Source organism: Mus musculus, chromosome 10, assembly GCF_000001635.26.
Source record: "Mus musculus strain C57BL/6J chromosome 10, GRCm38.p6 C57BL/6J".
NCBI lineage: Eukaryota > Metazoa > Chordata > Mammalia > Rodentia > Muridae > Mus > Mus musculus.
Window position 1 is genome coordinate 116,472,101 of NC_000076.6, and position 27,958 is coordinate 116,500,058.

The 27,958-nt window shown below is 40.3% G+C and overlaps 2 protein-coding genes and 1 long non-coding RNA gene across 36 annotated transcripts in view; 1 reads left to right on the forward strand and 2 right to left on the reverse strand.

Moving 5' to 3' along the window:
* The window catches only part of Kcnmb4 (potassium large conductance calcium-activated channel, subfamily M, beta member 4), a 55,999-nt gene extending 54,240 nt beyond the window's left edge, over nucleotides 1–1,759 (reverse strand). For 2 of the 4 annotated variants that reach the window (XM_017314034.2, XM_006513911.4), the window contains exon 1: nucleotides 1,086–1,443. In XM_017314034.2, the coding sequence (XP_017169523.1) occupies nucleotides 1,086–1,421 (336 nt within the window). In that variant the 5' untranslated portion in view covers nucleotides 1,422–1,443. Of the gene's footprint in view, nucleotides 1–1,085 lie in introns of all 4 variants that reach the window. The other 2 variants (XR_003948751.1, NM_021452.1) reach the window with 2 other exon arrangements.
* Nucleotides 1,063–2,887, forward strand: Kcnmb4os2 (potassium large conductance calcium-activated channel, subfamily M, beta member 4, opposite strand 2). The gene is made up of 3 exons (NR_130644.1): nucleotides 1,063–2,287; nucleotides 2,385–2,533; nucleotides 2,666–2,887. It is a non-coding gene; the product is annotated as a potassium large conductance calcium-activated channel, subfamily M, beta member 4, opposite strand 2 (long non-coding RNA).
* A 10,172-nt stretch (nucleotides 2,888–13,059) lies between these two features.
* Cnot2 (CCR4-NOT transcription complex, subunit 2) overlaps nucleotides 13,060–27,958 on the reverse strand; it is a 96,741-nt gene continuing 81,842 nt past the window's right edge. For 20 of the 31 annotated variants that reach the window (XM_030245297.1, XM_006514181.2, XM_006514188.4 and 17 more), the window contains 8 exons: nucleotides 27,242–27,366; nucleotides 26,238–26,358; nucleotides 25,986–26,142; nucleotides 22,860–22,921; nucleotides 22,723–22,772; nucleotides 21,593–21,693; nucleotides 20,192–20,336; nucleotides 13,065–14,186 (listed from right to left, as the gene is read on the reverse strand). In XM_030245297.1, the coding sequence (XP_030101157.1) occupies nucleotides 14,100–14,186; nucleotides 20,192–20,336; nucleotides 21,593–21,693; nucleotides 22,723–22,772; nucleotides 22,860–22,921; nucleotides 25,986–26,142; nucleotides 26,238–26,358; nucleotides 27,242–27,366 (848 nt within the window). In that variant the 3' untranslated portion in view covers nucleotides 13,065–14,099. Of the gene's footprint in view, nucleotides 14,187–20,191; nucleotides 20,337–21,592; nucleotides 21,694–22,722; nucleotides 22,773–22,859; nucleotides 22,922–25,985; nucleotides 26,143–26,237; nucleotides 26,359–27,241; nucleotides 27,367–27,958 lie in introns of all 31 variants that reach the window. The other 11 variants (NM_001359247.1, NM_001359563.1, NM_001359251.1 and 8 more) reach the window with 2 other exon arrangements.

The following is a 27,958-nucleotide window of genomic DNA, read 5'->3' on the forward strand; positions in this document are numbered from 1 at the left end:
ATTTAAGAGAACATGTTCCTGCACGCACAGGACTCATTTTCTTTGGAATGATTTCTGCTTGTCTTCCAGCACAGCCCCCAGGAAGTACAAGGACTCAGTAACTTGAATATATATACACACCTTCAGCTGGCAGCAGAAAGGAACACAGGCATCAAAGAACCCTCCTGCAGAAGCAGGCACACTGCAAGGCTCAATTAGTTCACGGACTGGGGACACAGCTTTTTATAAGTGCTTTCCTACCCCGGGGAAGTTTTCTGAGTCTCCCTCTCTGCTCTCCAGAGGCTAGAAAGTCCTAACCAGGTTTTATCTATTTTTTTCCCTCTTTTTTTTTTTTTTTCCTCCCCTGTAACAACAAAAGAAGTTGTCAGGAAACCGCTGCTTGGTATATGTCATCAAGGGCTTTCTATTTTCGGTAAGTTGTTCTCCTACTTACTCCTTAGTTACAGCTTCTCATTGTGCCCAAACACTCAGAGTGGTTAGGACCCTTCAGCCTCCACCACCAGCACCAAGCAAACCAACCCGACCTCATCAGAATCTCTTCTTGGATTCCTCCTGATGGCTGTTGACCCCACCCTCACCATCCCAAGTCTATCTGTAGACCTCAAGTTAAAAACTTCAGTTTAGAACTAAAATTCAAAAGTCACTTAAGATACTTTCCAGAAGCGAAGAGACCCCTTTAACCTCTCAAAGAAGGGAGTTCTTGAGCCCCATAGAAGCTCAGGCCATATACTGGAGTACCTGGGTCCTGGGCTATCCCATGGCTACATTGGAAGGAAAAGTTAACTTTCTTTGCTCCTTGAGTTTAGGCAACCCCTTCCCGCAGGCGCTGGACCTGGGGTGGTCCGGAGCTCAAAAAAATCTAAGAACAGAAAAGATCTGTTTGCAGAGAGGCTCGCGTACCACCGCCCAGTAGGCAAACACACCCCGAGGTCTGGAGCCCTGGGCTCCAGGGATGCGTGCATGCACCTCATGCCTCCCTCGCATCAACTCCGAGCGAGGACAGTGCACTCGATTCTTCCCCTGGGGTCTAACCGGGACGTTGGCCCCGAACCTGCACTGTTAGGCGGGAGCTCCCGCGCGCTTACCTTGGGGTTGGTCAGGAGCTGGTGCTGGTCGCTGTGTAGCAGCGCCCTGGAGTTGGACTCGGAGTTGTTCACGTACACCTGGACGCAGGGATACTGCGAGGTGCCCCTGCAGTCGGTGCCACAGGTGAAGGTGCACTCGAACACCTCGCCGATCTGCTGCACCGACAGCACGGTGCAGTTGGCCGCCGTGGCTTGCAGATCCTGCAAGGCGGGACTGAGCCAGCAGAAGCCGAAGATGAAGAGCGACAGGATGCCGGAGACGATGAGGAACAAGCCGAGCCGGATGCTCTTGTCTTCGGCTTCCGTGTACTCGTAAGACACCCTGAGCTTCGCCATCGCCCCCCACTCTCCACGGCTGGCGCGCTCCCCGCCCCCTCCCGCCCCCGGCGCCGAGCTCAACCGCCTCGGGCGGGAGGAGCCGCCGCCGCCGCCGCGCGACAGCAGGGGAGTGGGCGGCGAGGGGGCGCGCGCGAGAACAAAGGGGCCGAGGCCGGCGACGCCCCCGGCGGCGGCGACGGCGCTGCCCGAGGCCGGGCTCCCGGGTGCCACCGCCGCCTCACAGCGTCCGGCACCCCGGGGCTCCCCGAGCCCGCCCCCGCCCCCGCGCGCTCCGCGCCCCGCGCCCGCCTCCCCGCGCGCGCCGCCCGCCTGCCATCGCCGCGGCCGAGCGCCCGGCGCCCCGACGCTGGGAGCGACTGGGCTGCTGAGCCCTGGCTCCGCGTTGAGCGAGGCTGCTCCTCCCCGCCCTGGGCGCCGCCGCCCCGCCCCGCCCCGCGCCGCGCCCCGCAGCTCCCGTGGGCGAGCACCCGGGCCGCCGCGAGCTGCTCTCGGAATCCTCGCCAGATGCAACCTGGAGAGATGGCGGAGACGGTCGAGGCGAACGCTTAGCACCGAGGGAGCGTGGCTGGGGAGAAAGTTAAAAGAGAGAAAAAAAAAATTTTTTTAAGTGGGGGAGGATGGCGTGAGCGTGCGAAGCGGGAATCTTCAAACTCCGATCCGGGGAGCTGCGGGGCAGCAGGCGCACCGGCAAAGGGAGCTCCGGTGGCGGCGAGCGACAGAGGGCACCGGCGCGGACGCGGGGGGATGCCCACAGGCGAGCGGCCGGGAGCCGGAGGTCCCCGCGGATCCCACGCCGCCACCGGGACCGTGCAGGCTAACACGATTGGAGCCTTGAGCGTCGGTGGACTTTCCTGGAAAAATAGGTGCCAGACAGCGGGAACGACCCCTAGGGGGTGGACGCAAACAGGTGGCAAAGCCTGGCCTCGGGCTGGTGAGAGCAGACTCTGTTGGCCTCTTTAGGAATATTGCCACCCTTAGCTGGCCCTGAGATTTGCAGGTGAGCTTTTTCTGGAGCTCTGTGCAAGGCGACCGCGGCTTGCAGACACTTTGGAACTCCACCCTATCGATGTACACCTTTATTCAGCCTCTATTCTCCTGACTTTTCCTTTGTAAGTTTAAATTTGCTTTTTACCTACATTTTTTTAAAGATCATAAAACCAAACTTGAGAACTGTTTAGAGCTGCGTTTGGAAGAATAAAGTTGTTGTTGTTGTTTTAACCCTCCTTTTCTTGTCTTTCAAGTCCTAGATGAATGAACTCAGGCTCCTGATGAATAACAGTTGCCAAGTCATGGAAATGTTAAGCCCACTCTACCAGACTTCAAACCCTTTGGCTGGCACTGACAGAGTTCTGGCATGTTATGCTGATGGGTATTTCCAAACAATGGTAAAGGAGACCTTTAGTGTCTGTTTTTCTTAATGAATAAAAAGGCTGCAGGACTTGGAAAAACTTTAAAATCACAAAGATGTCTCAGTGTCGTCTCCGTTTGAGAGCAGACACTGTATTTTTTGTTTGTTTGTTTGTTTGTTTCTGCCTGAGATTTCCCCCCCTGTTGGCGTCAAGGCATTTGTTAGGCACACGCTGGCTATAAAGAAGAGAGCTCCAAAGCTGAAGCGTCTTAACCTGAAATCGCAAATCTTCGCTGAGTGTTTTCCTTCGACAGATTCCAGATGCCAATCCTCATTTCAAAAAAGCAACCTCTTCTGGGATTGGAGATGGGGACGAGGGGTGGGTGAATAAACACGGAACAGGGCCGCTAAGGCTAAGGGACTAAATAAAGTAATTCATGCAACGTGCAGCAAGCCCAGGACAGAGCCCTAAGGGTAACGTAACACCATTACCTTACACACTTCACAGTTCAGTGTCTCCTGGGCGCCTTAAGTGTTGTGAATGAAACAACAGCAACAACAACAACAAAAACTGCTTACAACCTAGGAAACCAGGGCCAGGGAGTTCTGTCTTAACTCAAATGTTAGTTCAGTTACTTTCTTCATTGTTTATTCTCACAGGGATAGAAGCTGTTGTTCTCTCTCCAGCTTTGTGTTATTCAAACATTTCATTTTGATTCTTTGTTTTCCTATATAAGTTGGCTTGTCTTCTGTGGTAAGGGAAGCAGATCTGAAGGCTTCACAGACGAAATCAACTTTTTTATTTTGAAGGATTCACTAGAAATCCGTGTTAGTTTCTTCTCCTAGTGGTAGGGCTGCCTTGTAACATTCCCACCTAGGCTGCTTGTATCAGAAAAGCGCTCAACCCTTGACTTTAAGTCAGAAGGACAGGAAGAACCCAGGGGGCCTCGGAAAGGTTGAACCACAGGTCAACTTGGCACCTTCTGTTCCCAGGAGGGCAGAGACTGCACAGGAGAGGAAGCGAGACCTCCCTATGAATAGTAAGCCATCCACAGAAACTGAAAGACACACCATTCGGCACCAGACTCCCTCATAGAACACTGTTGTCTCCAATGGTTCTCTCAAAGCCAGAGCAAGCCCCAGTGAGCTTTCATTTAGAAGAAAAGCAAAACCTTCCCCAAGATGAACATTAAAGCCCCTATAGGTTTGCTTTAGTGATCAACACTCTACGGGAAACTTCTGTGGCTTACGTTAGAAGTGCAGCATCCAATCTCACATGCATGCAAGACTTGAATAGGAACAGAGCATGTTGTTCCTGTCTGTCATTTCCAGAATCAGCACATCGTGGAGGCTTTCTATAACAAACATAGTAAACACGTGCATAGCTAACTACACAGACTAGGGGGGGAAGCCATATTTTAACACCCTTTTCATTAAAATTCACATTTTGGAAAAGTTTTAAACATTTGCTACTGACTATAACAAGAGAGGAAGAAACTAGTAATACAACAAAGAAAATCTTATAGAAATCTTATTTTCCCAACTCACACGTAATTAACTTTAAAATATTTAGTTTGGGACCGAAGAGATGTGACAGCTTGTATATGTTTGACCCAGGGAGTGGCACTATTAGGAGGTATGGCCTTGGAGTAGGTGTGGGGGTGGGAAATGAGAGCCTTCTCCTAACCACCTGGGAGCCAGTCTTCTAGCAGCCTTCAGATGAAGATATAGAACTCTCAGCTCCTCCTGCACTGTGCCTGCCTGGATGATGCCATGCTCCTGCCTTGATACTGGACTGAACCTCTGAACCTGTAAGCCAGCTTCACATAAATGTTGTGCTTACAAGAGTTGCCTTGGTCACGGTGCCTATTCATAGCAGTAAACCCTAAGACAAGAGATGACTCAGCAGTTAAGGGCAGATACTGTTCTTGTGAGGACCTGAGTTCTTCTGAGGACCAACATCTATGTAGGCAGTGCACAATCACCTGCAACCCCAGCTCTGGGGATCTGATACTTCCTTCCTCCAGCTCTCGAATACTTACAGACCCCCACACACGTTTTTAAAAATAATAAAATTGGGCTGGAGAGATGGCTCAGTGGTTAAGAGCACTGGCTGCTCTTCCAGAGGTCCTGAGTTCAATTCCCAGCAACCACATAGTGGCTCACAACCATCTATAATTGGATTCGATGCCCTCTTCTGGTGTGTCTGAAGACAGCTACAGTGTACATATACATAAAATAAATAAATCTTTAAAAAATAATAATATAATTTTAAAATAAAGGTTGCAGGAGACAGGAGAGATGGTTCAGTGGTTAAGAACACTGGACTTTCTTCCAGAGGACCAGAGTTTGATTCTCAGCACCCACTCATGGCAACTCACAAGTCTGTTAACTCCAGCTCAGGGGATCCAGTGCCCTCTTCTGGACTCTTCAAGAACTGTATGTTTGTGATACATGCAAGCAAAACATCAGACACTTAAAGTACAAAGATTAACTTTTAAGATTTTTCAGTGTTACTAAATGATTTCTAGCCTGCTACGACCAAATTTTGTTTCGCTCCATTGTTAAATGTTTATCTCCTTAGGCTTTAGATTTGAAATAAATTTCCAGACATAAATAGTACCTACTTCACCGAACATACTACAACTGAGAACACTAGTACTTCCAGATACTTAGAAAATATTAGTACAAAATTAACCAAGACACCCCCTAAGACCTTACACCTCATTGAAACAGCAAATACTTTTAAAGTAATTTATTTTTAAAAGTTTGAAATTTGTTTGTACACAGGCCAAGCACAGATAAGCAAGATCCCAGACACAGAAAATGTAAGCAGCTTGTATTAATAGTAAAAACTGAGAATTTCATATATGCATATATGTTTTGATCAAGCCCACCCCTCCCTCCAACCTTGCCATAACCCCCAAACCCCTCCCTCCCCAACTTCATGAACTCTTTTTAAACCCACTGAGTCCACTTAATGTTGCTGTATGTGCACAGGCCATCCCACTGGAGCATGAACAAACAGCCAGGTGAAGCCTGAAGCCCTGAACCAAACTGACAATCTCCTTGCCCAACAGCCATAGTGTTTCAGCTAGGGTGTGACGTCACAAGCCTCACCCTCATCATTGCTTAGATATTAATGCTCTATTATTTAAAAAAAAAAAACACTGCTAGTGTTAGAGTTCCTAAATTCTCACCATCTTTCATGGTGAATGAATTATTATAGGGGATACATATTTATGTAGAAAGAGGAGTATTAGCTTTGGCCCCAGCTCTATTCATCTGATATAATCAACAATAATTTCAAATGAAAAGATTGGGGTAGAATTATTTTTTTAACATTCTAGGATTAAAATAGAACTGTTGTTCTAAAATTAAAAAACAAAACAAAAAAACTTGTATTGCTTTGTAATAAACACCTAGTCAAGGGTATTCTAAAATACTCCTCAAATCCAGAGAACATCTCCCCACAGTGGCATGTGGGAGTATCCTTGGGGGCATGGGCATACATTTGCTGAATGACTCTACAAACTAGGTTTACTCACAAATGTTCGAAATTAATCTCATGAGGGACAAAGTCAGAGATTAGCATTTCCAGGATGATATATTAAAAATAAATTTCAAATACATTATATCCAAGGGTTGGTCCACATCTGCACTAGGAAACCTATGAAGGAGACAACTGGTAGAGGAATGTTGGGGCTCATGGCTTAATCTAGCTCCCATTTATTCTGAATCATATTCCTGCTTAGATTCAAGCTACAAACACACACACACACACACACACAAAGATAAACAGGCATTGGCAAAAGTCACTAAATTATTCTAGAGTAGAAGGAAATCCTACCCCATTTATGTGAGAGAGAAGTTGGTATTTCCAGTAAGATTTCCGTGTCTTTGTCTGCACACATCTAATGATAGGAAATACATTGATCCCTACCCTCTACCCACTGCTGTCTTTGGAACATTTAAAGAAATAGAACTGTTATTATAACTTAGTCTTTGTGCCTCGCTGTAACATTGTGGTGCTTGTTACATCATCTCGTTTTATTTAGGTTAAAGACAGTTGTAAGAGTTTATTCTTACAACCTAGAAAGAATTGACTCCTATTAAGACATATGCAGCCATTCGGTTACCCTAGACCTTTTCTTCAGGCACATTTTCCTGCTACTTTGGTTTCTTTTGATGGGATTTAGGACACTAAAGTTTTATACCCTTACCTTAAATTCTAAGAAAAAGGATGATACAAAATTGGAAAGGAAACCCCACTTTAATGCTCTATGAAACAAGAGTCTGCACCTTCCTTTTCCACACCATATAATTTGCAAGTATTTCAGGGATAATGGACCTTGTTCAGGGCTGTCACTGTAAATGTCGAGAAGCCAGGGCAGTGATTGGCTCATCTTCAGTAGACAGTTCCTATTCTGAATAGGATTTGCAAGTCAAACTAATTTAATATACAAATTTTAGATCTACATTTAGAATGAACCAAGAATAACCCAAAGCTTTAGATAATGTAAATGTAGAAATATTTCTTAAGCACAGTAACAAAAATGGCATTTAAATAAAGGTATGTTTTATGTAATAGCATATATGAGGAATATTAATTGTTCAGACATTAAAACATGACAGTTATGTTTCTCTTAGGAGGAGGAAATATTTAACAACTCAAAACCAGACCAAATGAATGCATCGCTACATATGGTAATTAAAACTACATCTTAAAATAAATGTTCAGTATGTAGCAGATTTAAAGGTAGCTTTGAAACACTGTGGCTGCCCCAAATCTTTATTTTTATACACAAGGAGATGAAACTATTTATGTCATTCCTTCATATGTCTTCATATTGAAGTGTGTAATTTTAAAGGTTTTACCTAAGTTTTTCTATTATGCGTATCTAGAGGCCACAATGTTAAACTAACTCAGCCACTTGTGGAAATCCTATCACCCTTGAATTAAAGGCATTTCTTCCAAATGTTCCTTGAAGAACTCAAGTACTAGCAAAATTATTTCCATTATGCAGGAGAAACAAATTTGTCTTGGAAAAAGTCCTTTATTATAAATTAAGACAAATATTATGTGGCCAAGATGTCCCTTAGGTCAAATATAAATAGAAACTACCCTAACATTTTATGACCTGTCTATGCAAATTAGGAGGTCACATCCTAGGGCTGCAGAGTTGGCTCAGTGGTGAGGAGCACTTGGGGAGGACCTGGACTTGGTTCCCAACACACAGTGTGACTCACAACCATTCATAATCCAACACTCTTGTGGACACTTAGGTCACGGAACATGTAGACACATACATGTAGACAAAACACTCACACACATAAGCCTAAAAATTAAGAACTGTTTTCCTCAGCTGGTACCCAAAATGCTGCTTAGAGGACTTAACACACTGATTCTTACCTAGCAAGGTATCAGAAGATAGCTAATGCAAGGCAGGTGCCTAATGCCCTGGAAATGAACAAAAGGAATGCAAAATCGGTCTGTCAGCCAATGCTTGTGTACTGTTTACACAGGAACTTGGTTGGATTGGCAACACAGTAAGCCATGTAGTTTTTATAATTCCAATTTAAATGATTGGCAGAAAATTTTGATATATATGTATGTGTGCATATGTATATATATGTGTGTGTGTATATATATATATGTGTGTTGTTGTTAGCATTTTGTGGTCCATGAATACTGAAATCTTACAAGCTTACAGCATTAAGAAAATGCCGAGCCTGAATTACTGGATTTTCAACTTTCCCTTAATGAATACACTGATAATGTACACAATTACTTTTGGTAGATTTTATGCAAACAAGTAAACCTAGCAAAAATAGTCTTCAGACACAATAGAGGTAAACACTTTGCATTTTATGTTTGGAAACCAGTTCCCTTTCTACCTGACCCACTGATGACTAGTGCTGTAAAGCCCTGGTCTCGCAGTGAGGACACTGGGTGATACAGGAAATACAAGTGAGCACCTCTGGCATATAACCTTACTCTAATGTTAACTTGGTGAGAGTTCACCAGGACCTTATTTATACATTAAACCAAGTATAAAGTGGACAGGCGGCAGTAACTTCATGCGATCTGAAGTAGCTTTCTGGCTTCTCCCATGGGCGCTGTTGTCTCTACACGGCCTCCAGGTGAATCACTTCAGGGTTTCACTGCTTCTGGAAAATCCCTATAGGAATCTCAAACAGGCATTTATAAGTCAAACTCAATGATCAATTTTTAAAAGATTTATTTATTGTATGTATGTGAGTACATTGTAGTTGTCTTCAGACACACCAGCAGAGGGCGTCAGATCTCATTACAGATGGCTGTGAGCCACCATGTGGTTGCTGGGAATTGAACTCAGGATCTCTGGAAGAGCAGCAGTCAGTGCTCTCAACTGTTGAGCCATCTCTCCAGCCCATCAATTTTTTTATGTAATAGAAATATTGCTCAACCTGATTTATGTTTTCTCTATTGTAGAAAATAGATTGAACGTGAATGTCACATATTACGTTTCAGGCTATTTACTTCAAAACAGCATAAACTGGCTGTTCCTCTTACCAATATATAACTAAAAAAAATAACCTAATGAATACTTTTAATATGTGTTGCCGGTTTCACATGTCTGCTTCTGCCAACTAGAGGGAGGAAAAGGAAAATGACAAACGTAACTAAATTTGCAATGACTTACCCCCAAGTAGTTTAAGTAAAACGTCCCCATTCCGAGAACAGCGTATTCTTTAAGGATGTACTTTATATTGATACAGTATATTGATACAGGATGATATCCTATCTCACTCACCTTCCACTTCTTGAGTAGAAGACTTAGCCTTCTTTTGAACTTCCTGTATTTGAAGATAACTGTGATGTTTCCCCTTGCTCTCTGGCTTTTAGTTAAGGTCCCATGTTTTCCCCAACTGTAAAACGCACGCTTTGTGTTTGTGCTTGTTTACAAATGCAATGCACTTTGTAATGGGCGGTCTTCCTCTGAGACTTTCTGATGGACTCGAAGAGTTTCTAGCTGATAGGCAGAAATACACTAGCTATCCCAATTCCTTGTTACACTTTTTCAGTTAGCCACAGGAAGTTAACCCTCAGTCCAGTGCCTTCCCTCATGCACAGAACTGGCCAACCAGTCCCTCATCCACTGTGTTCGACGAAGCCAAAAGTAACGCCTTACAAAAAGCATGTATCTGAGGCCCTGGATCACTGGGCTGCGGGCGCGGCTCGCAGGTACAGCGTGCTTGCGTATCTAGCTTTATTGAGACGCATGCTTAAGCCCAAATACCACAAAACCAAGAGCAGTTACTGTGGCCCCTCCTACCACACTGATAAAACCTTTACTGGTGCTTGTTAGCTTTTTGCCACACACATGAACACGGACAGCCTTGGAATTTGATACTTGAAGGGAAATACGGTTTCCAAAGCCCTTTTCTCTACAGTGTTGCCCGTCCTTATTTCCTTTTGCACTGATGACATCTGAAGCCTTCTATAAAATATGCAACAGTAAACCCACCCACAATGCTATTCTTTAAATACAAAACAATAATGTATGTAAAAATTACTATGTCACCTGGCAGCCAGAAGGCAGGAAGGGACATGCAACAAGCATCCAAAAGAGCATTTAACTGGACATAACATTTCAGATGTATAACATTCAAAACAGTGATTCTTTTTTTGGTGGTGGTGGGGGAGGTTGGTTTTTTCCGAGTCAGGGTTTCTCTGTGTAGCCCTGGCTGTCCTGGAACTCACTCTGTAGACCAGGCTGGCCTCGAACTCAGAAATCCACCTGCCTCTGCCTCCCGAGTGCTAGAAATAAAGGTGTGCGCCACCACGCCCGGCTGATTCTTACCGTGTCCCGATTACACATAGTTTTTACTTTAGCAGTAGAAGCAGAATCATCAGTTTGCTCTATGTATAAACCACTCTTAAGCCATTTTTTTTCGTTTTACCATCCAAGCTGAAAACTAACGATCTTGAGATAATGTATAGCACTTGATTCAACCTGATATTAAAACTACTGGGTTGTTTTTCTCTTTCAATGCATTTATGTGCTTCATCTCCCAAATCTGATCCAAGTCACTGTTAAATGTCATCGCCAACAGGAACTTGGTGACATGCCATGAGAATTTACATTCTTGAAAGCATACTACTAAGTTTCTTAATTTACTTTCTTTAGTTTTTAATTTTAGTGTGTGCAGGATCAGGGATTTTAACTTAGAGCCTCATATATGGCAGGGCAAACACTCTATCAGTGAGCTATACTGCCGCACATCTTAAAGATTACCTCCTTAGCAGATGTTTCTAAGTCATTATAAACTTCATAGACAAACCATAGTTGAGAACATTTCCATTCTTCTCTTTTCACGTGTGCGCAGGCGCGTGCGTGTGTTTGTAGAAACTTTGTGCAGAAATGATGCTCTGAATGCAAATGTAAATGAAGTGAGCCTTGCAGGGCCATGCTCAGGCGCCTCATGTTTTATGGGCAAGGCCTAAGACTTCAGGAGACCTGCTTGGGAATGGAAGGATTCAAGATCAACTTGACTGTACACGGAAAAAAGTTGGGTTTCGAAAGCTAAGTGAAAATGTTCAAGATCTTCATGAAAATGAAATTACAGCAAAGATTTATGTCAATGCCTAAATGATTTAATTTGTACATTTTCAAACTGAAATGATTAAAAAAAAGCCAATTCATCAACAAGTATTAGTAAAATACCCATGGATAAGCAGTTGGCTTTTGTAGATAGTGCAAGATACTCTCAGTTCTTAAGGAAGATTACCTTGAAGGAAAATTTCAGCAAACACCTCCAGAAAAGCGTTTTACCATGTTACAGTGCACCTCAAGTACAGATCTCTGCATCCAAGCAGGTGAAAGGGTTGCGTTGTGCAGGGTACTAGCTTCCGTTCCACAAAGCCAGTTACACTCGGTGAGTTATGGGCAGAGCATACCCATTTGCTTCACTGGGGGAAATGAACCATACAACCACAAACAGAACCAAATCTAAGGGGAAAATGTGGAATGTATATATAGTTTCAGCCAATTTCTTTGTATGTAGGGTGGAACTTCAAATGTACATTTTCAATTTACAGTTGAAGTCAAGTTGACCTGTGACATCACCAAATTGTAAAAACAACGTTTAACAGGCAACTTTCCTTAATTTTGATGACTCCGACTCTGAAATAAAAATAACTTGGAAAACTGAAATAAGTGTCCACTTAAATTTTCTGCCTATGGCTGCTAAGAATTAGACCCAACACAACAAACCTGACGTGAGCTCCTTGTTTGTCAGTCGCATGACCGTGCTTCAGCTGCTACATCAATCATTGGAGACCACCTCCCTCCCTCCCTCCCTCCTACTGTCTTCTCCTGCCCACCAATTGCTGGCGGTTGCATAGGGAGTCTTATTTTATAAGGTTAAAGTTCACAGTAAGTATCAAAAACCACAACAGAGAGCGCACTGTTTAAGATATACCTCACCACTATTTGAGGGAAACTGGTATCAACGATTTGGATGAGGCATATCTTAAATAGTGCAGCATCTGTTGTGATTTTTGTCACAAGAGTTAAAACTGTAATTATTGAAGTGTCACCTTTACCGCTGAGGTGGTGCTCTAAATTCTGCAATGTTTTTAACAATCATGGTATTTTTAAAAAAAAAAAAATCCGTTTTGGCTATCTCTAAATGCTTAGGGGTGAATTTTAAGTTCAAAGTTCCTATACATTCCTGACACACAAACAGCATTCATAAATGTTACTTTTCAAACGTTACTTAGGCTATGTCAGTAAGTATTCACTCAACTAGGAAAACAGGTTAAAAATAAAAACTGAAAACTTGTATTCCACATAGCCTGTTCCCTATCTCTAGTCCTCCTGGCAGTTTAAGCCACAGTTTTGCCTCCACACAGTTTAAGAATTCAGTCACCTGCAAGTGTGAACCATCCAGGTCAGCAAGCTGAAGGTAAATTTCATGAAGACTAAATAAATCTCAAATTTCTACCACCAAATTCCTCATCAATTTCTCACAGAACAAACTTTCTGGTTGGGTCCCACCCTGGTCAGGTGCTAACTTGCAACGTAGCTCCAACCTACCCAATGCTCCCCTCAGCTAATGCTGAGGCCACCTTCCTAAGTAAGGGGCCCAGGGTGGCCCCATCAACAGATCTGCCGACATCGGAAAAGAAGAGGACGACTGACATCAAGTCACACCATTCAGAATCTGTAAAACCTGAGGTTTTCCTCTGTGTTTTTCTGGAGAAGAAGAAATGTCACAATTTCAAATCAAAGCCAACACTGCAGTGAGGAGAGCTTTTCTACTTTATTACAAAGAGAAGAAGCCTTTATGTGGTCAGAAAATACAAGATTGATCTTTTTCTCTTCCTATGAAACGCTGCTGTTCAAACAGCCAGAGTGAATTGTCTCAGTTCACGTCTTGAAGCCCCATCACATTCACTTGGGTATGGATGTCCTTGGCTGCTGAAAATCTGGCCCTTTAGTGCACAGGGCGACAAAGTCCCCTGACCAGCAGTTCCAGAATGTCCCATTTTCATATATTGCATCCATGCACACCTCCTAAAAATGAGGTACAGCAGGGCAAACATTTTCCAAAATAGATGTCATATATATAATATATACACATTCGTACATACATACCTTTATTCATGTGATGTCCAAAATTTAAAAAAAATGTACACATTTATTACAAAATCGTAACAAAGACTGGACAGTGTTTTGCTCATTCTGGATGAAGCTCAGTTACAGCGCAGCCCTGGAGCCCCAGAGACTGTGGCGATCTCTACAGTCGGATGCCTGCAGTAAGCCTGGCCAAACCGCCTTTCAGAAACACAGGGGAAGTAAAAAGAAAGAAGCAGACCTCGCTCATCCTTCCAAATGAAATACGAGAAGGATCTTCACATAAAAATGCACAAACATCTGTTCTTTTATTACCAATAGTGCTACAATGAACAATGCAAATTTTGTGGTCTAATTTTGTTGAGTCTTTTGTGGGTTTTCTTTTTTTACATTTAAGAAACTAAATGGTAATTTCTGTCAGTGTACTTGCTTGTCTTTATAGACCCAAGTCTGTCTGCTGGCAAAAAGAAAATAAATGAAAAAATTCAGACCCTGCTCAAAGTAGAGAAAACAAATTACAAATTTAGTTGTTGGGCAGCACATAATTGGTAAGGCAGGACCTCAAATGGTGACCCTTTCTTTACGTAAGCCAATTGCCAGATCCTCAAGGGATTAAAACCAGGGTGCCTGAGCCACATCAGCTCTGCAGTTATGTCGAGTATTGTGCTGAGACAGCCATACCCCAAGAAAAGGGAAGTCTTTTTAGAAGGCTTGCTGAGCAGGGTTGTAGTTGAAGGTGGATGGCAGGTGAGGCCGCTCTTCTAATTTGTCATATTCCAGATGGAACTCCTACAAAAGAACATCAAAATTGAGAATTTAAATTACTTCATAGTGCTCTTTTAAAAACATTTACTGTGAGTGTGTATGTGAAGACAGACAGACAGACACAGACACACACAGGCGCGTGTGCAAACACAGTCATGTGTGAGGGCCAGAGGACTATCTGCAAGGTATAGGACTTATACCATACATGTTCTGGGAATCAAATTTGGGTAGGTCATTAGTCTCCTTGGAAATAGCCTTTCCCTCTGTGGCATCTCACTAGTCTAAGTGTCTCTTTTAAGGGTTCCCCCCTCCCCTTTGGTCAAGATATATTTTCTATATGAATAATTAAAACGAGTCCACCTAAAGAAAACAGAGACACACACATACTAGCTCTTTCCCCTTTTAAGTAAGCAGTCCAGACAACAGCAGTGCCCTTTGCCTACTATCTGGCAGGTACACAGTATAGACTTCTGAATGTAGGATCAGTAACTCAGAAATGTGTATTCATAAAAATTATGTGCAAATTTTACTTAGAAATAAGAAGTGAAATTATTACAGCTCTAATGCAAAAGACTGAAGATTACAGGATGTTTAAAATAAAGCATTCCAATAAAGTACAAAAGCAAAACCAAAATAAGGAACGACCCCGACGTTTTGTTTATGTTTAAAATGAGGCACTTCCCAATATCCCTTAATGACAATTTTTTTTTAAAGCAAGGTTATACTTTAACTTCACTAAAATCTCAGGGAAACAAAGAGCTGAAACACACACATCTCAAGCGCTCCCATTTCACAGATGGCAGAGAACAGTCATTTAAAGCCACAGAGTGGTTTTGGTGTCTAGCTATCTGAAAGCTAAGTGGATTAGTGATCTTAATCAAACTGTTTTCAAGCTGGTTTTGTCTGTACTGTAGCTGCTTATTTGTAGGCTTATTTGCAGGCAGAGAGCACCGTGGTTTTCCACTTTCCCCTCAGAGCTTGGCTCAGGCCCCTGGCTTGTTGGCGAGCATCTGGACCACAGAGCCATCTTGCTGCCCCTCCCCACGCTTAAGACAAAGTCTTGCTGGGGAGTTTAGCCTGGCTTTGAAACTCCCTACATAACCCAAGCTGGCTCCAAATTCATAACTCTACCCACTCAGCCTCCAGAATACTTCCTACGTTACAGGTTTGTGCCAGCACTTTGCTTCAAGTTTTAAGATTTAAGAATACAAGTTTTCACGATCACCACTAGAAATGCAAATTTAAGTGTATACTTAAAACAAAACCAATACCCTGTAACCACAGAAAGGAAATGCTCTAAAATTACTCATTCTGACCCGAATCTAACTAGCACAAGCTATTCTGAAATCTCACTCAAGTTTTTAACCCTCAACATACACTGGCTACTGAAGATTAAATAATACTGTGCTTGGTAACAAACTGACTCTATAATGGATGTTTCTATTATTAAATTAAATGAAGTTTTACATAGTTAAAATGAAAGCTTAGGCCATAGTGATCAAGCTTTTGGACACCAAATCAAGTATTCAAAATCAGAGACATCACAATAACAATTAGACATATAACTTGCCCGCCTAGTATGAAGAAAACTAAAGAAAAAGCTATAGTTTATCCAAATTTTTTATGTATCTTGAGAAGTAGGTATTTAAATCCCCCCCCCTTCCCCGTAAGACACACTGAAGACTAGGATCTAAACTCAAAAGGGTCTGTCTTAATATAACATGTGATGGTTTTATGAGGTTTTAATACTTTTAATACAAGACTCAAAACAAATTTACTTCATTACACCCTCTCCAAATTAACTCTGAAAATATTATGTGCCTTCAAAAGGGTTAATAAAGGTACTCTGTGGTGACATCATTCTTAAAAGAAGTCTGTGTCCTATGACTGAGAAAGGCACAGGGCTACTTGCTTACCAGCAAGGAGGAGCAAACACAAGAGCTGCTGTCCTTGGCTCCCCATAAGCCCTTGTCCCTCCCAACTCACGGCTAAAGTTGAATATCCACATTTACAGTTAACAAAAATCTTCCAGTTAAACCATTCTTTGAAATGAAAATGCATATTGGCTTCTATAATATACAAGCTATAAAAAGCTTATGTGCAGTTTTAACCAATGATAAACTGTAAGTCACATTTTATAAACACTGGCAAGCTACACTGCTTTATTAGTACCTAAACCAATTAACCCCATCAATGTTAATGTTTGCCCATACATAGTATTTAAAAAAAAAAAGATTAGTTTAACTCTAGGGAGCATAAATACTTTAATAGTTAAAATATTCAAGTGATATTAAGAAATTATATAGGTCAAATCTTGTCTGATACATTGGTAATTTTTTTGTCTTCTGCCTTCCACATATTTTTATTCTTAAAGTCTTCCATCTAACTCGATTATCTATAGCATCTTTTACATGTCAATGACATGTCTTTTACATGTCAGTGATATACACACATACTATGGACAGAATGCAGAAAGGAACTGCCTTGTCTATCACATCTAACGCTTACAATAGTAAGTGGCCCTTAGCACTCGTGAGTTAATACAGCAAGGCTTCTGGGGGCTTGAGTGGGAGCAGCCTGCACAGGTCCATCTATCTGAGCTCAGTCACCAGGAGTGCAGCTGTCTGAGAGGACAAGAAGGAAGAGGTGTGTGCCCTATTGGAGGAAGTGTGTTACTGCTGGTGGGCAATAAGGTTTCAAAAGCCCTTGCTAGGCCCAGTCCCTCCTTCTTCCTGCTGCCCGCGTATCAAATATAGGATTCTCAGCTCCTTCTCCAGCATCTTATCTGCCTGCCTCCTGCCATGTTCCCTCTCATAATAATGGACTCACTCTGAACTGTAAGCCAGTCCACAATGAAATGTTTTCTTTTCTAAGAGTTGCCACGATCATGGTGCCTCTAAGACATTTTCTTTGTGGACTATAGAAACAGAACACTTAATTCTTCAAGGAATATTTTAACAATATGTATTGTTATAGGGTCCATGAACATACATGTTCTTAGTGGAAAATTTTGTTACAGGATAATGATTTTTAAAAGCTTAAGAAGAGTTCTAGATACATGAACAGCAATGTTTTCATGACTCAGTTTTCCTATTAAGCAAATGAGGCTCAGTGGTTAAGAGCACTGGCTGCTCTTCCACAGGACTCAGGGCTCAGTTCTCAGCACACACATGGTGGTTCACAACTGCCTGTAACTCCTGTTCTAAGGAATCCAACCCCCTCACACAAGCATACAAGCAGGCAAAACACCAATGCACATAAAATAAATTAATTATTTCAAAAAAAATAGATACACTTTTTTTTCTTTCTCACAAAGTTACTAAATAGAATTGACTTTATACACTGGACTCAAAGCTTAGCATTTATAAAACTGATGCTACCATTGTTTCTAAGTTCAGAAAATATCTTTTTCTCCTAACTACATTAAGTTCATACTTAAATTTTAGGAAGCAATAAACTATGTTGAAGATAGTTACTAGAAATATGTGGAGAAATGCATATATAGTTTATTAGGGCATGTACTGATGTGTACCAGTAAACACATATATAGTTTATTAGGGTGTGTACTGATGTGTATCAGTAAATGCATATATAGTTTATTAGGGCGTGTACTGATGTGTACCAGTAAACACATATATATTTTATTAGGGCGTGTACTGATGTGTATCAGTAAATGCATATATAGTTTATTAGGGCGTGTACTGATGTGTACCAGTAAACACATATATAGTTTATTAGGGCGAGTACTGATGTGTACCAGTAAACGCATATATAGTTTATTAGGGCGTGTACTGATGTGTACCAGTAAACGCATATATAGTTTATTAGGGCGTGTACTGATGTGTATCAGTAAATGCATATATAGTTTATTAGGGCGTGTACTGATGTGTACCAGTAAACGCATATATAGTTTATTAGGGCGTGTACTGATGTGTATCAGTAAATGCATATATAGTTTATTAGGGCGTGTACTGTACTGATGTGTACATGTGTAAAGTTAATGAAAACAATCACCTACATCAAGCATAAAATATTATGCACTAGAAATCCTACAATATCGTCAGCTTAAGTTAAGCCAAAAGAAGCCTACAATTAAAATCTCTGAGAAAGCTATATGTAGATAATAAGGAAGGCTCCATCACCTGAAAATGTAGTAATTATATATGTAACCTATATAAGCAAATTACAGAGGCTACCACATCTTGCTAATTATTTAGGGTCACTTTAAACGAGAGAATGAGCAAATAAAATGTCAAAATTTTACTTATGTTATTATTATTGCTATTTTTTTTTGAGATAGGGTCTTACTATATAGCCCTGAGCAGCCTAGAACAGAGATCTGCCTGACTCTCAACTGTCATAGCATTACATTCATGCAACATTAAGCCCAGCTACACTCCTAACTGAAATTCTGAAAATAAGTACTAGACCACCTAGAGCTGAAGGTCTTAGGGTAAAACGATTGTGATGTCAATAATCTCCTCTGTAACGTCTCTTAGTCGTCCACTTCTCAGACAATGAGTGACTGCGAAGGCACCCAGGACACACTGGGAACAGTCTCCACTTGTCTTAGTGTCTTACAGACACAGTCCACATCACCACTGACCACACTCATTCACAAACAAGACATTTAAAGTGGTAACTGAAGAATACACTCTTTGGAACTAAGACATTTCGAATAATTCTAACTGCTGAAATGCCAGCTACAGCCTGAAGACTGAGCACCAGCCACATTTACCACTGAGAAACCTAAAGACAAAAACCTAAACCAAAACCCAAACCACTTGTCACCCTCTTCTGTATTTTCTATTGGGCTCATCTTTCTCCATGTCTTTCAGCTTTATAAGAACTTCCAGAAGGTCAACCTTCCCATGGTTTCTATCTGGTAACACTTCCTACTGTCTTCTTAAAATGCAAACATCCTATCAACTCAGCACACTGAAGAGATAACCCCAAAGCAACAACGAATGTGCTGCCCAAATTTGTTTTGAAATTTGTTAGAAATACTTTTCTTCTGTTGAAATTTACTTAAAAGCTGCCTCATACTTTTGTAATACTAACAATCACTCAGAGAAATGGAGTTGCAATTCTCTGAAGCTAAATATAGGTCATATTTACCCTCAGACTCACTGAGAAAAGCATCAGCTACTATACTCAAATGTAGAGTATCTATTGACAAAGAAATCTACACAATTCAAAGCGGGGAATTTTCTTTGACAAGGTGATTTTATAAAAAAAAAGGCAAAGTTACAAACCAAAATGCAACCAAATAATTAACCTTCCCTACAGTCCATTCCCCTTCAATGTTGACACACAGGAATGACTAACAGTGAGCCTCTGCAACTCTCCTGCACGGAATGATCTGCAGATGAACAGTCAACACCCTTTCTGCTTTAAAAAAATTCACCCCGTGTAAAAAACTACATAATTTGAAAATACGTGACTGGGTGAGATTATAATTTGGCATTCATAAAATATTTCCAATAATAATATTATTAATAATTAATAAAGTTGAATCTACTTTATTTAGACATAATACTTTAAAAGGTATATGAGCATTTAAAAGATATATATAATAAAACTTGAGCAGACCAAACAAAGATACAATATACGGAAGAATAGAAATTGAAGTACATAATAAAACAACAACCCACTGATTTTCATTACTAACAAAGTTATTAAGTAAAATACCAATTTGAATTGATTAATTAAATAATTATTAATAAATAATAATAATAATAATAATAATGATATTATTAGCCTAAGTCATAGAAATCTCTTACGAAATTTAATAACTTTGCTATTAGTAAGATGAGCTGGTTTTGGAAACTCCTGGGGGTTGGCAAGAATCTTACATGCTGTGCATCAGACATACTCTTACATACTAGGAAGCCCGTGACGTTTTTTTTAAGTGTGTGTGTGTGTGTGTGTGTGTGTGTGTGTGTGTAGAGAGAGAGAGAGAGAGAGAGAGCGCACCCATGACATTCTTTAAATCTATGTCCATACACTTTGCACATGGGAAACTATACCTTAGCTACTTTCCTCCAGTTGAGACAGTCAAAGAAATAGTAGGTCCCCCGCTCATACGTGTTGGTTTTCATTGTTGGCTCCATGCCTGGTGCCCTGGTAATCCATACCCGCTCCTCCTTGTGGTATCTCCAATCACGGTTAAAACTTCAATTTTTAAAAAAGAAATAATTAATTTCTCCTGTGACACACACAAAACCAAAATAATTATATAATAAAATATATATGTCTGGAGGCTTCTGCATCTGGCTTTGCTATTAAATATAACCTTATTTATAGATAGCAAGATCATTTCTTTTGTACCAAAAGCATATTCTTTAATACACATTAAAGTTGAATCTACTTTATGTAGACATAATACTTTAAAAGGTATATGAGCATTTAGAAGATATGTATAATAAAACTTGAGCAGACCAAACAAAGATACAATATACAGAATAATAGAAATTGAAGTACATAATAAAACAACAATCCACTGATTTTCATTACTAACAAAGTTATTAAGTAAAACACCCATTTGAATTGACTAATTAAATTCACAATTTTATAGCTATGATAATAGAATATCCATTTTGTAAAGTTTAATTTCTAAATTTAAATAATAAATTGCCAGAATCTAAGAGGATAGCACCAGAAGCCAGGCATGTGATACACAGCACTTATAAACTGGGCCAACATCCAAAGGGACAATGTCCACCGTGATGAACCTCCATGTAAATACAAGCTTCCCTGCAAACAGTTCGCTAGTTCACAGACATAGATGATACGACAAAAAAAGTCCATTACAGATGGAGGAGGCAGTTGATACATTTATATATTATGACTAGATTAAAAGCAATAGGTGTTAACCTCATTTCACAAAAATGAGAGGGAAGTGGGAAAAAAAAATTTTCTCAAGTGAGAAATTTTAAAAACTGACAATTTAATATCGGCATAAAGGCACAAACACGCAGGGTCTTGTGTACATAGTAATCACTGATGTGTATCAAATAATGAGATTCTGTGTCTAGTCTGCATAAAATTCTGGTTCTACAAGAACCACAACCATTCAAAACACTCAACTTACCACGCATGTCACTTCAGATAGCTGACATCAATTTTAAAATTCTTTTTATACTACAAAGATTATAAAGCTGAAATGTGCTCTCAAAATAAACAAAATTCATTTTACTAAAAATGAAAATAATTCAAATTCTTTTCTTTGTACTTTGTTGTTGTGATGACCCAGGAATAAAGCTAAGGTCTAGAGCTCCTAGCCAACAACATCCCTGCTAACAACTGAAATTTCATGGAATGGACAATCTTCAATTTAAAAAACACAATCCATAACCATCATTATTTAAAAACCTTCAGAATATCCAAGATATGCGAGAGGAGAAAGCGATAGGATATGTTGAACATACAGTTCTACCGCAGCTAAGAGTTGTAATACATCCCCGCCGTTCATGTAATACAGATAGAAGAGGAGGTCTTCTCCATATCGGCCAAGTTTGATTGCAGCCAGCTACAAAAAACAAATTACGCTAAGTTGTAAAACAAATGTAAAAATTTCAGAAAATAACTGTTACCACTAAAATAAAAATTGGAAGGATAAAGCGAAATCCTTCATTTAGCAGAGAAAACTAACATTTAAATAAACAAGGCTATCTGCTGACCCCAAGGCTAAAGAGTGAGAATGTGGAACCCCACGGAGTTCCAGCTACACAGGTTTGAAGCTGAAGCTTCATGCACAGTGGTTCACAGAGCATCTCTTTCTAGTGTATCACATAGGACTAAGCATAAAAATGAGAGACAGTACTCATATTTTGTTTAAATGAATGCCTAAAAGATAATCTTTTCACATTTCCTCCCACAAGGTAGAACACAGCCTACAAAACTCTAAACCTAGGATAAGTGTGATGGTCTTAGTTCTCATGTTCACCCAAGCACCTGCAGCTTCTACCTAACTAAACACAGGGCCTATCTGAGCCACGCCCAGTCAGTCACTTGGCTTTTCCACATGCCTGCCTCAGTGAGTGCAGCTCCCTCCCAGTGTGTTGTTACCCTACTCTGCTGGCCGCTGTGAATGCATGGAGTTCTCCGGTACTTTTCACACTGGCCTAAGAGGAGGCCTCAGGTCTACAGTACTGGTGTGACACATACAGTGGAAAAATATCGAATAACTTCAGAAAGGTGTTTGTGGGTTCTCCCATTAAAAACATTTTATGTGAATAACATCTCTTATAAGTAAGGGCATAAAATAAGAATGTCAGGAAGAGAATCACCAAATTTTCCAAGTTAATGTATTTCCATTCACTATGGTTACAATTATTAATTACAAGAAATATTTTATCATTCCTAACATTGATTTAAAAAAGACCTACAGCATATTAATAAAAATATTAATAAAAACAGAAATAAAATTGTTATGTGAATGGTATACAGACACATACGCCTAAGACTGCTAGTGGATTAGCATGCCGTCTGAACTGGAAGTGGTACCAAGATAATAGCTAAAATCGACGCCTGAGAATAGAAAGGTCTACTCACTCACCTTATCCCTAATGTGAATGTTTGTTAAATATTCTGATGGAACATGGAAGTCTGCATAATAAAACAAACAAAGGTGTTACTAACTGATACTTAGGAAATACCTTTTAAACAATTTTGAGCACAAATAGATTCTCCTACCTATGTCTTGAGGCCGACAAGGTGAAGAAGCCCAGGGTGATGCAAATTTGGGATAGAGATTTCTGAACAAGTAAAAAAGAAGCCACTTTAAAGAACAAAGTAGAAAACTGTATTTCTAACTTAATTTCAGGAAAATGGGAAAAAAAGAATTCAAATAAAAAAATAAGCATCCTTCTTGGTTCCCTTTCTTGAATTTACTGCAACTTTATAGCAGAAAAGTAACCCAAGAGCGCTTCGCTTCCTCTAGTGCTCACCAACAGAGTGTAAAGCACAGCAAGTCAGAATATACTTAGGTACAAAATGGAAATTGTCTACTTTAAATTAGCGGTAACTAACAATGCTCTAAGTTCATTTCTACACTACTCTCCAATTATAGTACTTTCCATGTCCACCTCACTCAAAGCCGAAATGAGGAGGAGCCAGATTTCGTATCACTGAACACGTATTGTGAGTGCCTATTCTATGTTCTGAATAAGTTAAGTGATAAAAACGAAGACTGCTGATATTGGAAAACTTACTTTCTGTAAAAGTGTATGGCTAACTGGACACTGGCAGATAATTAGCATAACAAATGAATAATACTGGTTATATAATTAAATAGGGTGATCAGTTTAAGTCCGATTTGACAAGCTTAGATGTAAACAAATATTCAAGGATATAAGAGCGATAATCACAGGTCAATAGCTAGTAGAACACTGTACTAGCCAAGGGGAATATTAGAACAACTGAGGCAGAGACAGCGTGACATGAGAGGCAGAGGAAGGCAGGGAAACACTTCCAAGGTGGAGTCAGAAGAAAGGCAGGATGATGTGAGCGTTGCAGGGCTGCCACTCAGGGAGGTTTAAATCAGAGCAACAAATCTGTACTTGGGGCTGAGCACAGAAAGAATTATCTTGAGTGCTACACAAAACCATACAAAAAGAGCAAACCAAGAATCCCTGCTGTGATATGCTGGCAGAATATTCAGGCAACAAACCAGGGTGGTAGCAACTTAATGAGACTATGATTGGATTCTGTATCTACTTGAAAGGACTGCATCTGAGAGAAAAGGAGAGACTAAGGATGATGTCGTTTCTGGAAGTATTAATGGAGATCAAAAAAGCATAGCCATGGTGTAGGTTTAACCCAAATCTTAAAAGAGATATTTAGCTAATAACGGCATCTAAAATCTCAAGTTCAAGAAAAAAAGTCTGCCATGGAAGTAGGTGTTTGGAATTTTCAATCTATGTGGTCCTTAAAAGCACAAGTCTAGATAAGATCATCAAGAAGACAATCCAAAGGTGATATGAGCAAGGGAAACTGAGGGATGAGCCAACGTTACCAGGTAAGAATGGTATCTTCAAAGTCAAGTGAGGAAGGAGCACCAAGAGAAAGTGGGGATGCTGCAGAGCGCTTACTGGAATCACAGGAACGGATTCCTCGCAACAGTGGATTCAGTAGAGTGAAAGAAGACAGGTTAGAAAAATGAGGATGACTCATTTGAGACGGTTTGCTTCCAAAAAAAAAAAAAGAATTAAGAATGAGGATAACTCAAAAGAGGTTGATCAAGATAATGTAATTTCAATACAAATAGAAAAATAAGTTTCTCTGTATTTGGCACTAGAAATGTGAAAAGAGAAATGCTGTAAGTTGGAAGGAAATCATGGCATGTATGTGGCTATAACATCATCACTCACACAGAAGCAGGAGTGCTTTAAGGAGCCACCTTGGACTACACTACACCAGCCAAGACCATTTCCAAAGTCCTGGGGGGAAGCGGGCTGAGGGTGTAGCTCGGGGGCACAGCACTTGCTTACTGTGTCCAACACTGGTTTGGATGCCAGCACCAGGAAAAGGAGAAAAAATTAAGACTCCCACTCATGAGTTTTGATGAAGTTTTAGTAGGAAGCATGGACCAAAGATTTTGGCAAGGTCATGTCAGATTTAGATTGGTGGCAGGTCATTAGATTTGGAGGCAGGACCAGGTTAATGTCCTCTTCTATCTGCTTACACCTGTCTTTGTAAAGTAGAAATAGAAGCCAGGTCATTATGAGAGCTACGGACAGGAGGAAATGCTATTCCTGGCTTGATGAAATTCAAAACAGTCACATAGGATAACAGCAGCAAACCAACCAACCAACCAACCAACCCAAACACATCCAAAAGCAAACAAAAGGTTCTGAAAGGATTATGTCATCAGGTAGAAATATGGCTGCTCAGGGCGGTGGCGGCGCACGCCTTGAATCCCAGCACTGGGGAGGCAGAGGAAGGAGGATTTCTGAGTTCGAGGCCAGCCTGGTCTACAAAGTGAGTTCCAGGATAGCCAGGGCTATACAGAGAAACCCTGTCTCGAAAAAAACAAACAAACAAAAAAACCAAACCAAACCAAACCAAACCAAAAACAAAAAACAAACAAAAAAAAAAGCAAACAAACAAAAAAAACAAAACAAAAGAAGTATGCCTGCAAAATTTTGGACTCAAGTTTAAGTTCTTGAGCATCAGTGTGCAGCAGGACCAGACAGTGAAATTACACTTTTCTGTAGTCCAACCAGAAGATGGTCAAGAATCAAACAAACAGATACAACAATGGGTACAGACTTTTAAGATGAGAAGTGAGAAGGGCAGACAGTCAAGCTTGCCTAAGTGAGCAATTATGATTCATCATAAAATTTAATGGTGAGAAGGATGTGAGCTCATCAAAGAGGAGGAGACAAGAACACCGAGGAAGACAGAGAGCTAGAGAATGAGAAGTCGCAATAGAATCAAATGATATAGAAGTCACAGCCACAAGAGAGGCATGGGAAACAGTGATAGTTAAAAAGCAAGCAACAAGGTAAACTTAGTTCCGAATAATGACAAGATCAATGGGCTGGATAAAGATGTGGCTTGGGGACTAACCCAAATGCCTTGTAGATGGATCCTTGGTATTTCTCAGTGATCTATGGGCTAGCTAGAAAGAACAGCCCAGGAGTATGCAGGCTGCTGATGAGATTAGCTACAAGTCTGAGGCTCTCTGTGGTGGCACAGGATACAGGATAACACCTATAATGCCTGCCTGGGTTACTCTGTCTTCAAAAGAAAAAGGTAACAGTATGAGAATCTATTACAGACTAGAAGATATGTACAAACATGGAGGGAAAAACTTACTCAGGTGAGTTCAGATTGAGGCCTAATGTTGTTAAGTCACTTCCTAAAGCAAGATGTACCATTCCTGGGTCTGTCTCTGCTGCCCTGATAAATGTTAACAGGCCAATCATTCCAAATTGGTCCGTCACCATCCCTTGAGGAATGTTAGTAACTCGACCTGGTTAAGAAAAACACAGTTATTTTTACTTTATATTAAGGAAAGTAGAGAAAACTGTACTTTCAAATATCTCTGACATATTTATGGAGTCCCACCATCAGGTAACACCTGGATCCCCTTTTTCTGTTGATTATTGTTTTGTGTTGTTGAACTTTTATCTCCAGGGAATTTGGGTCCATCTGTACTTGAAGTCGTCTTCCCCGATGTACTCAAATTCTAGCACGAAAAAAAAAAAAAAGCATGACATTAGATGTGCTAAATATCTAAGTTTAAATTCATCAACCCCTTGCTAGCCATCCACTATTATATCTAAATTAGTAGTAATTATCTGTTTTCTACTTGAAAATTGTCTCCCCATAACTGCCTCACGAAATACAAATAAATTCTGTGTCTACAAATGAGGCAAGAAACCTTGAAAAAATTAGCCTTTTCTTTTTTGTTTTTTTTAAATCTGTCATAGATCACAGGGGGTAAAATATGAAAAATATCTGTCTTTCTTGGGGTTTTATGCTTTGTTGATGCACACTTCTATATAAAAAGAGTAATTACATATTACAGTACTAAAAATATTACCAAAGAAACCTCAAAGGTAAACTAGGAATATATGACCTTGCAAAACTTATACTTATTTCCATCCTTACCCATCAAACATACAGAAAAACAAAAAACAAAAAACAAACAAAAAAACCAGCTCTCTGCCATGAATGTTGGAAGGAATAAACACACTTTAAATCAGAAGCTGAGGTCGCTGAATCAACACAGGTATTAAAATGTGCATAGAGATTCTTCAAGGAGAAAACTTACTCAAGAAAAAGAGAGCTCCTTAGAAGTCTATATAACCAAACGTCATGGGGTCCAGCTGACAGGGACTACAATAAAAGTCTAAATTAACTCACAAGTTCAACAGAAATTTGCAAACCTACATGAAATAGGAAAAAAATGCTACCTTCTAAGTTATAAAGCTTTCTACAGTCTTCAAGTTAGATGATTACAGTGCTCAAACAGTTGTGCAGCAGCGTCTAGTCAGTAACTATTAGTGTCAGGCAATTCTAAAGGGAGAAAACTACACCACTCACACACAAGGTGCTCAGCTACTTACAGATTTGCTGTCGTCATTACTTGACGTTGGATCTTTATAGCTGGAACCAGGTAATGCTGGAAAATCTTCGTTGTGTATTGAGAAGTCTTGGGATTGCTCATTTGCAGGTTTTGTTACCATTCCAACTATGTAATGAAAAGAATCCAGAAAATGCAATTGAATCTATGATACTGTCTTATAAACTATATAAGAAACTAACTTTGCTCATCACAATATACCAAAAGCTTTTTTAAAAAAGCATGTGAACTGGCAACTCAAAAATTAATATTCAGGATAACGATAAAGAATGAAATTTTGATTTACTGCTGACAAGAAGCAACATATAAAGCAATACAAGAAAAACAAGTGGTAATCCTGAAATTCCAATCTAATGTTATATAGGTGCTTAAAATAGTATTTGATATTGGTAATAATATTCAAAATGCCGGCTTACAGGCTAGCTTTAAATATCTGACTAGATGCCATAAACACCAGTTAGCTGTCAAATGAAAATGAATATAATAAAATGTAAAAGAACATGTCAGTATTCTACTTAAAAGTGACTTACAGAGTGAGCAAATTGCAACCAATTATAAAACAATTCCACTTTATTTCTCATGTTCTTGGACTCCATGTTACAGATGTAAAACATGCAAGGACTGAGAAATACTCTTCCCACTATACTTGTCATTAGTCGGGCCCTTATTGGAGAACAAAATCCAGTTTGGGGCTCCACAA